Raw genomic sequence first — 10462 nt, 5'->3', positions numbered from 1 at the left:
AAAAATACAATATCACGCACGAGAGGGATTAATGTTCTGCTCACCAACCTTTTTCAAGCTGATTCGGTTACTGGTGCAGTTAGTTTTCCTTTCTGGGGGGGAAAAAAAAAAAACGAACAATAATTACTGTTGAGAAGCGGACTGTTATGGTGTAGCAAAGGTAGAGGCAGCAGTGGATCCAAGAGCGAATGGAAGAAGACAAACAAGATCAAATAGTTAAGCATCAAAAAATCCAAAATTTGTGTGTGTGCGTGCGTGTGTGTAGGGGGGGGGGGGGTTCTTTTCGGGCATGGTCTCATGCAACAATTTTCTGAGTCTGCTCATGATAGACATGTCGAGACAATGTTATGTTGCCCACCGGCGTCCTGGTTTAAATTGGGTTGAAAACAGACAAAATCCTTAGGTCAAATTCCTGCTTGAAGAATGGCCCGAACCAGCCTAAAATGGCTGCTTCACCCTAAAACGTGATGACGTGAAATTTCTTGCTCTTTTGTCAGTGCAAAGCACTCTGTGTTGTATTTTGACTATATGAAAAGTATACATGGGGAAAAAAATAGATACCCACGTTTCCGCGTGAAGTCTTGTGCTTTTGCGCGCGCTGCTGGGGAAATGGAGGCAAGACGAATTGATGCGGATCGATGACGATCATACACCCGTGTCAAGTGATGGGGAAGGCGATGGGAGCAAGACGAGCGACATGACCAATGCGGTTCGGGTTGGATGATGACGATGATGATGCGCGCGAGGAATTGCCTGCTTTAAAAGCGAGAACCTGTAGGACGTGGAAGGACGATACCAGACAGGCCAGGCAACGCTCCATCATTGGCGGCAGCATCAGCATCATCATGAACGGCCACTGCAACGGGAAGGCGAGCGACGTCGCCGCGGAGCAGTTCCAAAGAAGCAACGCTTTCCCCGAGCTGAGCGTCAAGAAAGCGGCCCACAGCAACCTCCAAGAGGGCTCCCGCAAGGAGGAGGAGGACCAGTGCCGGCTGCCCTCCATGGAGGCCGCCTACGCCAGCATCTTGCGAGAGCTCGGCGAGGACGTCGACCGCCACGGCCTGCTCCGCACGCCGCTGCGCGCCGCCAAAGCCATGCAGTTCTTCACCAAGGGCTACCACGAGACCGTGGACGGTAAGGACGCTTTTGGCCTTGAGAGCATCTCTCAAATTCAACAGCCTCTCAAATTAACCTTGCGTCCTTCCCTCGCATTCGAATTCATCAGATGCCATCGCATTATTTAACATCTCGTCTCAATATGAGTTCCTAATGCATTATTTCCACATAGAAAAACAATCATATTGCAACTTTTTTTTTTTTTTTACGTTGCATTGGTTCTCGCTACATTGGACTATTTCACAGTGGAGCTTCAGAAAAGTGCATGCACTATTTCGCATCTAAGATGCACAATAGTGTACTTTCTGTATTTGCATCATATTCCACTGTTTCCCACTCACGATCAACCATGCAATATTTGACACGAATCCTAACGTACTATTTAAACGAAATAATTCTGCCCTTTTCTCACCATGTAAGATGAAGAGCATTGCCTTGTGGCCCAGCCATATTAAACTAAAACGGAACTAATTTTAAATACTTGCAATTTAAAAGTAATTGTATTGCATTATCGAACACTTGAGCCCAATGTATTGCATTATTTCCAATTAAATGTCAATCACGTGTCACTATTTCTCGTCAAATGAAACGACATGGCGACGGCTGCCATCTTGTAATCTATTTATTCCCATGGGGGTGGCGGGTGTGGATCGACAAACAACCATCCATGCGTGTAATCAAACCGAGGGACAATTTCGTGTGTTCTATTAACCTGCCATACATCTTTTTGGGAATGTGGGAGGCAACCGGAGAAACATCCCGCGTGCACGGCGAGAACATGCAAACTCCGCACAGGAAGGCCGGAGCCGAAATCGAACCGCACACATCTACACTGTGAGGTCAACGCGCTAACCAGTCAACCTGAATTTGCCTGAGCAATTCCTCTCCACATCCGAGACGCCTTTCTACTACGTCACCTTTTTTGCCTCACTCCCCAGGCATGACCGATCAACCCAACTGTTCAATTACAATTTATAAATTCTTACCAATGCTCATCCCTCGTGGTGATACTTGCAACTGAAGGCCCAGCTACCAAATTTCATATCATTTCGATTATTTCATTCCCCCCGCCCCTCAGGCGAGGAGAATCGATAGGGAATCTGATCAATAATGGCATTGGAATCGGTACAAAATGTGCAGCCCACCATCGAGTTGAAAGATTCGTACAGGTTAGGATTAAATTGGACTGAGTTGTAACTACAAAAAAAAAGTAATACTATCTTGATGTCTCACCAGATGTACTGAACGACGCCATATTCGACGAGGGCCACGACGAGATGGTGATCGTGAAGGACATCGACATGTTCTCCTTGTGCGAGCATCATCTGGTGCCCTTTGTTGGCAAAGTGAGTTCCCTCGGGACTCAGACGACAACGCCAAGCGCTCCCTTGTGTTTGTTCGGTTCCGCTTTGTAAGTCAGCTGATTCCCCCCGCCTTTGTTTGCGTAGGTCCACATCGGATATATTCCCAACAAGAAAGTGGTGGGGCTGAGCAAGCTGGCGAGGTGATTAAAACACACACATTGTGGTTTATGCGGTTGCCGCGTTAGTCTTGGTCCAGCGCGTCCTTCTGTTATTTCACCGCATTGACCTGTGTCTCAATTCTAAACTCCCCTGCGAATGTTCCCCGTGGGAACCAGCGCTTGTCATCACAGCCGAATTGGAACGGGCTCCGGTGCCCGGAAGCTTGGCCGGGGTGGAGGCTCCGGCATCCAAATGGCTGCCTTTAGCCAGTTGTTGAAAAAGCATTTGGCAAAAAAAGGAAAGCATGAACAAACGGCAAAAAAAGGGACGAATAAGGCAAGATGAAAAGCCCACTCACACCTCCACCTCTTGCTATTCTTCAGCGGACAGACTGGAGCCACTTCTTGTGCATTCACTATTAAAAATACAAAAACACACCAAAATCAATTTTCAATTTTCCATGACAAGAAGAACAGAAAGAAAGCCTGGCCTGGGAAAAAAAACAGACTGAATAACGGGAAAAAAGTCACACCACACAAAAGGACAACAATCTGAGCGAAACGACGGAAGACCAACCATTTGCGAGGGAGGTCGTTGGAAGTGAAATGATTGCCTTTGTGGTGAGCTAAAACGTTCTTCTCTTTGCAGGATTGTGGAGATCTACAGTCGAAGGCTTCAAGGTGAGACGCAATACCGTACCATCATGTCCCGCAAGCCCCTTTTATACGGGCTCTATTTTTCTTGCGCGGCAGAACTGCGGATTAGACGCGGCGTTGGTAAATTTGCAGATGAGCAAAGGTTGGCCGATAGGCGAGAGGGAGGGTCGTGCCGCTGTGAGAGTGGTCACAGCCGACTTCATGGCCAATCAAAGCGGCTCTTCTCCTTCCCCGTCGCGCATCAGTCTCGACATAGGGCGAGCGGATGGCTGTTACCTGGGCATTTGGACGTCACCCCACCACCCCCCACGGCTGTGCCCTGCGATGTCACCTCATGGATCCAGTGTTCATTTGTCAACATTAGGCTTGTATTGTCTTTTTTTTCCTGCTCAGTTCAAGAGCGTCTAACCAAGCAGATTGCCGTCGGGTTATCCGAGGCCCTGAAACCCAGAGGCGTCGCCGTGGTGATTGAGGCGGCGTAAGTCGGCCCGCACGGACATGCATATATACGCATACGCCATCTTTTAATAGCCGCCTCCTTTTGCGCGCAGGCACATGTGCATGGTGATGCGCGGCGTGCAGAAGATGAACAGCCGCACGGTTACCAGCTCCATGTTGGGGGTCTACCGAGATGACCCCAAAACCCGGGAGGAGTTCCTGTCCCTCACCCAGAACTGAGAGGACGTCAAGGCGGATCCATAAACGTACAAGAAACACACACCACAGATTGAAGAATTTCAATGCCGCAGCTTTGATGATTTGTAAAGTCACTGTGATTCCAAGTGCCTTTTTTTTCTCTCCACCGAAATATTTTATATTTCTGTTCAGTATACAACTATGTAAGTACATTCAAATAAGTCTATGTAATCATTATCATTAGTGAATTTTTTTTTAATTTTTTACTTGTACTACCCAGATGGGAATTTCATTGGCGGTGGTGCCAAGTGATGCTGTCTGTTATAAACCCTTTCTCACTTAATCATTATTATAGAATTGTAATTCCTTTTGTAATAATCCATGTCTTTGTCATGTAAAACATTTGTTATTTCTGCGCGAGGAGGAAGAAAGTGGACGAGTTTTTCTTTTTTGTCATCTGTAGCATGTAGTTTGATTATCATTTACCCGAATAAAAAAAAAACTAAAATGACCAGAATGCACCGGCCTTCTTTGACCTGTTGCCACATCCATCCATCCATTTTCCGATCCGCACTAGGGTCGCGGGGGGTGCTGGAGCCTATCCCAGCCGTCTTCGGGCAGTAGGCGGGGGACACCCTGAATCAGTTGCCAGCCAATCGCAGGGCACACAGAGACGAACAACCATCCACGCCCACACTCACACCTAGGGACAATTTAGAGCGTCCATGCATGTTTTTGGAATGTGGGAGGAAACCGGAGCACCCGGAGAAAACCCACGCAGGCCCGGGGAGAACATGCAAACTCCACACAGGGAGGCCGGAGCTGGAATCGAACCCGGTACCTCTGCACTGTGAAGCCGACGTGCTAACCACTGGACTACCGGGCCGCCCCTGTTGCCACATTTCTGGCTTTAAACAAAGATAAAATTAGATTTTTGTGTGTGTGTGAGAAAATTCAACACTAAATATGACACAATCATGAAGTGGAATGAAATTCATACAATATTTTACACTTTTTTCTTTAAATTCTGGGCAGATCTGATCTTTACGGAAGCCTGGCAAGAACAAAGCCCTTTCGCAAAGACAGATGAGACCAAAAACGAACTTTTTTGCTGAATGCAAGCTGTTCGGTTTGGCGTCACCCTAACACTGCACATCACCCTGTGAAAACAGCAGCCCCACTGTCAAACCTGGTGTTGGTACTGCCATCGTGTGGGACTGCTTTTCTTCTGCAGGGACAGGGAAGATTGCTGGAGTGGATCCGAAGATGGACGGGGCCCAATACAGAGCCGTTTGAGAAGAAATCCCATTGGAGACTGTAAAAAAATCAAACTTGAGAATCAAGGAAAGACGACTACGGAAAGGTTCAAAACCAAACACATCCAAGAAGGGCCAAGTCAAAGTCCAGATATAATCTGTGGAAAAACCTGCAAACTGCTCCTCACAAACACTCTCCATCTCATCAACCCGTTGAGCTGGAGCCATTTTTGCAAGGAAGAATGGGCAAAGATTTCAGTTTCTAGGTTTGCAAAACAGTTAGGGACACATTTTGCATCACAAACCTTTCAGTTTTTTTCTTTATATATAAAAAAAGTTTCTATTCTATTATTTTCAATCCACTTCATAATTGTGTCCCACTTGGGTGTCTTGATGTAGAGTAAATCTTCCATTTGAATTGGTAAGTGGCATTTTGAATTAATGGATTAAAAAAATGTTCATTTAAGCCTATCAGGGACAGCGGTTACTACAGTATATCATCTTATCACGTTACAGGGTGCATGAAAGGGTAAATTGGCCATTTGTATTTATTTAAACACTTATTTGCTCATTGAATGGTGCATTTTTTTTCTTTTAATAAGTGAACTGAGTTTGCCATTTTTTTAAGACTAAAGATTTTACTCCAAAATGTAAATCACATCATATATACACACCAACAAATTCATAAAAGGCAACAAAATAAAACAACAAATATTCACGGCTCAACGACAACAAAATGTAATTCGGGAGATACGCTTGAAAACTCATTAACAGATGACTGTATTATGACAGTCTTGCACTCTATGTTTGAATATAGAATTAAAGTGTGGCTTCGGGGGACCTTGCGGTCAACATGTGATAAACATTATGGCATACAGCGGGGTCACACCGACGTCTGTTTGTAGTTGGTGGTGTCGAGAACCTTCTTCCCGCACATGGCGCAGATTCCTGAGGGGATGAAGGATTGGAGCATGAGAGGCAGGCGCAAACACTAAAAATGAAACACCCTATTTGCGTTGTTTCGTAAAATGCCTTTTGTGCACGTTCAACATGCGATTCTTTTCTGTCCATATACAAAATGACATTGTAAATATGTGAAATTCAAGGCTCTTGCATTTTCATTCTGGAAGCTGCGTCGTTTGTCAGGAAAATGAATTTTAAGTATGATGAATCCTATCCAACAAAAACAACAAAAAAAGACAGTGAAACTATTCACTTTTGAAACATATGACCAAAAACACAAACAGATAAGAAAAACAACACGGTCTTATGGCCATAAGGCAAGTCTCTACAGATGCTCTGTTTATGCTGTTGCGTCCAAGATAAATGACGGTGCAGAGGATAACATAAATTCAGTAACGTTGAATCATTTGTAAGAAAAAACGCTCGTCCTTACTGTAAGATCTATTAAAAAAAACACCCCTTACTATGGTCTTACAACCATGCTGCAAATTTGCACCAGACTCACTGTTCGTACCGGTGCGGACTCTTCCCTTGTATATAATCATTTTTGGAGGAAAAGGTCCATCATATTTCATATTTATAATCGTGCTTCCCAGTGACTTCTTCACCTTTTGCCAATTTTTGAAACTGCATTTTTATTCATTTGTTGGCTTTTTTTTATTGAACGGCATTTTATTTTATGATGCTGCAGCGTCTTGAAAAGTTCCATGACAAATAAAATATATATGCTTTGTTTCAAAACATTACTAATGTGCAATCAGCTCAATGAATCAAGGGCAATTAATTTCTCCATCGTGAGACGAATAAAGGTTTTCTTATTCTTATAATATGCCAATTTCTACTGTTAACATTCTAATTTTTTATGAGGTGAAAATTGTGAATATTGTGGGTGGAAAATGTCAAAGAGAGCCTGCGTGAAGGATTAAGACCAAAACCCATTCTCCTGAAGTCCATAAAAACTTGCACAGAGCGGTGGTGTGACGTATAGTACCAACCTTTCTTGTAAGCGCAGCCTTGGCAGTAGTGCGAGCCTGACTGATGGACGGAGCTCTTGCAGATGCGACACGTTGCAAAGCCCGTCTTGCTGTACGGGTCGAACCTGAAAAAGGGTTGTGGAGGCTTACAAATCTGTGTGCGAGTCCCTGAACAGGTGACCGCGATCATTACATGGCTCCCTGTTCCTAAAAATACAGCATGGGTGACTTCAAGCTCACCTGGCCTTCTTTGACGTCAGCAGCTTATTTTCATTGCGCTTGCGACCCCCACTCTCTGGAACGAAGAAAGAAAACTTTTCACAGCACATTCCAGTGAATGTCTGTTATCCGCGGTAATGCACTTGTATTTGCCAGCCACCTAAAGATTATTGTAAATGGCTGTAGATACCACAATATGGTGACACAACAATTTATCTATAAGACAAGGCTATTGCCTGACTAAACGTTCCGAAATGCTTTTGTTTTAGTTGGACACATATGAAGGATTTGGATGACGGGTGGCATGCTGTAGACTCAGCTTCAGTGCTTACTTTTTCCACACAAAATTAGTCCTGTTCATATGGTGTCTCCAGTTTGAAAACAAAATTAAACAAACAAACATTCGGATTTCCAAAATTAGATTATTGAAAATCCCCAGACACGTTACGTGAATCTGTAACCGCCACCTTACCTATCGTATTCCGTGCTCCGTCCTTCCAAGTGTCCGGAGTGATGACTCTACCAAGCTTCTTCTCGCCTGAGACAAATACACACAAGTCACACGCACTGAGGTGACATAAAGTTACATTCTGGTTTTAGTACGTAAAAAGGCGACATTTTGAGCGAGCAGACATGTTAGCTTTGTTAGTTTACGAGAATGGTACGTCGTTCAGGAAAACTAACATTTCGCTCACATTTGAAGCCAGGAAGTCGTTTACTGCAAACTTACACTTTTCACAGACCATATTTTCTTCTTATTTGTGGCGGTGTTTGTTTCAAGTGATTGAAGAAAAAACACTAGCTCGCAGAATGCCTACTGTTTTACGAGCTAGCTAGCTGGTACTGCTATGTTTGTAAACGTCCGGTTATGGATGACATCACTCATCGGATCGGTCAAATATCGCGAGCTTTTGAAACGTGATTGGCTGCCAGCTGTGTCGTTAGATTCTAAATACGGAAGCAGTTGATTCTATTTTAAAAGCATCTTGTACTTCATAGCTTTCGTAGTTAATTCAATAGTTATTTTCGTTAATATTCAGCAGGTATGATCCTAAATTACCGGTTCGTATGTAATAATACAAGGTACACTTGATTGGTCAATGTCGCAGGATTACGAAATGTGATTGGCTGACAACCGTGTCCATTTATACTCGCCGAAAGCATCTGATATCGGTTATCAATGGACTTTTATTTCGTGAGTATTAGAATTATAGTCTAAAATTATTTTAACATGATATTAATTTTTAACTAGATCAGTTGGACAGTGGGAAGACCAAACATAGATAGACAGCGGTGGACCTAACCTTATGCGTCTTGTTGACGCCTATTCATTGGTCAAACTTCGCAAAATTCTGAACTGTGATTGGCTTGCGGAAGAACGCTGAACTCCATATTTACGGAAGAGATGCAGAATAATCGACGGACGTTTCCCCTTTGCTAACCTTCCTTTGGTATCAATTTTAAGATCTTAAAAATACTTTTGTGTCGTCAAGTGCCATGTGGGACCACGAGATCCGAGCAATGGCGAGCACCCACGCCATCATCGCCGCCTCGATGCTCATAGCCACTGTCGTCCCCGCGGCGCTCGTCCCGGGCTTCTCAGTGTACGGCACCCACCTGCTATGGATCTACTCGGTGTCTGTGGCCGTCGCCGCAGTCAGCGTCGCCGTCTTCTGGCTGCTCGGCATTTCTCCGCCGACCAGGAAGCACACGCTGGGATATAAGGTTCGCGAAAACCTGGGCAGCAAGAGTGCATATTAAAGGAGACATAGGGTGTTTGTGGTGTGGGTTTTTAGGGGCGGGGGGGAGTCAGAATACCCCTTGTGGAATGCTTTCGTCAAAACACAAAGGATCAAGAATTAAATGCATATTCTTGCCATGGTGTAATTCATTGGAATTAGCCAATTAGGGGCCGATCGCTCGAATGCAGCCCTAATTCCGCCCCATGTATTGCTGGACCAACGAGAGCCTTGCTTTCGTTTGCTTGACATCCAATGAAAAAACTATTTTATAATAATGTTTCATCCTCTGTCCAGCTGTCCAGGTTGTTTCGTTCCTGTTTTTACTTCTTTCTGTCCTGCATGTTTTTCCACATCGTGGTGGTTCTCTACGGAGCTCCTCTCATCGAGTGAGTAGCAAAAGAAAACAACTAGTTGATTTTAAATTTCTTCTTACGTGACACATCTGTCACCTTCCACAGCTCGGCTTTGGAGACCTTCTCTCTCGCCGTCTTGTTGTCCTCGCTCACCACGCTTCGGTGTCTCTGTGTGCTCGGACCAAACGTCCAGGCTTGGATCCGGGTCTTTAGTCGTCACGGGTAACAGGTTTTTTTTTAGTTAACGAGGCGTTGCTTGGCCAATATTTTTATTTTATTTTATTTTTGGGGCCAGAAAAATATATCTACTCCAAGTGAGCTTCAGGCATTCCGCCGCTAGGTGGCGGCAGCAAACTTCACAACATCAGCTGTTTTGATTCATTTCAATGGGAACAGTTAATTGAGTTCAGTAAAGACCTCACCATATATGGACTTATGTGTTTGTTCGAAAAAAACAAAACTAACCAACTAAAATGTCTTGACTTTGCTTCGCAGAGCAATGTCTGTTTGGGATACTTGCCTCCAGATCACAGTAGCCTTGACGGTGTTGGGCGCGTGGATGGGAGCCCTCCCAATACCTTTAGACTGGAACAGGCCTTGGCAGGTGAGCACATCACCCCTCATTCAGTCACACCTCAAATTAAATGTCCTCCCTTCCTTGCTAACTTATCATTGCTGGGGGGTTTCCTCAGGTTTGGCCGATATCCTGCAGCCTGGGCGCCATGTTTGGATACCTATCGGGCCTGGTGGTGGCGCCAACGTGGATTCACTATCATCGTAAGCAGCTTACTTACAAGTGTAAATGATGGACCAGCTTCACTGTCCACACGCACCCGCTGTATCACTTATTTCTCCTATTTATTTGGATTCCTGACACATTGACGATGCCAGTGTAATACAACCCACCTTGTTTTGTATTGTCATTTTTACAAGAATAAAAAGTTGCAGACATGCAATTTCAGAGTCACAGATGCTACAGTACTTACGACTTACTAGAAAGAAGATGCTGACCCTTGTGGACAAAAACAATACCTGCGCCTCACATTGCATATTTTGTATTACGCTTTTACTTTGGATTTCTATC

The 10462-nt window shown here is 44.5% G+C and overlaps 3 protein-coding genes across 4 annotated transcripts; 2 read left to right on the top strand and 1 right to left on the bottom strand.

The window, feature by feature from the left end:
* Window positions 1-626: 626 nt before the first annotated feature.
* gch2 (GTP cyclohydrolase 2) lies at window positions 627-4382 on the top strand. 2 transcript variants are annotated; one of them, XM_086137751.1, is made up of 6 exons: window positions 627-1134; window positions 2353-2462; window positions 2565-2620; window positions 3228-3259; window positions 3629-3713; window positions 3787-4382. In XM_086137751.1, the coding sequence occupies exons 1-6, from the start codon at window positions 705-707 to the stop codon at window positions 3911-3913; spliced, it is 840 nt and encodes a 279-aa protein (XP_085993877.1). In that variant the 5' UTR covers window positions 627-704; the 3' UTR covers window positions 3914-4382. The 2 variants fall into 2 exon arrangements, with proteins under 2 accessions (XP_085993877.1, XP_085993876.1); XM_086137750.1 differs by having other exon boundaries at window positions 3228-3713.
* A 1275-nt stretch (window positions 4383-5657) lies between these two features.
* cript (cysteine-rich PDZ-binding protein) lies at window positions 5658-8174 on the bottom strand. Its single transcript, XM_086099348.1, has 5 exons — window positions 8014-8174; window positions 7756-7821; window positions 7305-7359; window positions 7086-7189; window positions 5658-6075 (listed from the first exon to the last, which is right to left on the bottom strand). The coding sequence occupies exons 1-5, from the start codon at window positions 8027-8029 to the stop codon at window positions 6011-6013; spliced, it is 306 nt and encodes a 101-aa protein (XP_085955474.1). The 5' UTR covers window positions 8030-8174; the 3' UTR covers window positions 5658-6010.
* A 485-nt stretch (window positions 8175-8659) lies between these two features.
* Window positions 8660-10345, top strand: pigf (phosphatidylinositol glycan anchor biosynthesis, class F). The gene is made up of 5 exons (XM_086099347.1): window positions 8660-9008; window positions 9320-9411; window positions 9484-9600; window positions 9874-9982; window positions 10071-10345. The coding sequence occupies exons 1-5, from the start codon at window positions 8781-8783 to the stop codon at window positions 10182-10184; spliced, it is 660 nt and encodes a 219-aa protein (XP_085955473.1). The 5' UTR covers window positions 8660-8780; the 3' UTR covers window positions 10185-10345.
* Window positions 10346-10462: the final 117 nt, after the last annotated feature.

Source organism: Hippocampus guttulatus, chromosome 19, assembly GCF_054856545.1.
Source record: "Hippocampus guttulatus isolate MCC_2025c chromosome 19, RoL_Hgut_1.0, whole genome shotgun sequence".
NCBI lineage: Eukaryota > Metazoa > Chordata > Actinopteri > Syngnathiformes > Syngnathidae > Hippocampus > Hippocampus guttulatus.
Note: the sequence above shows the minus strand (reverse complement) of the source record. Positions and strands in the feature narration are given on the sequence as shown.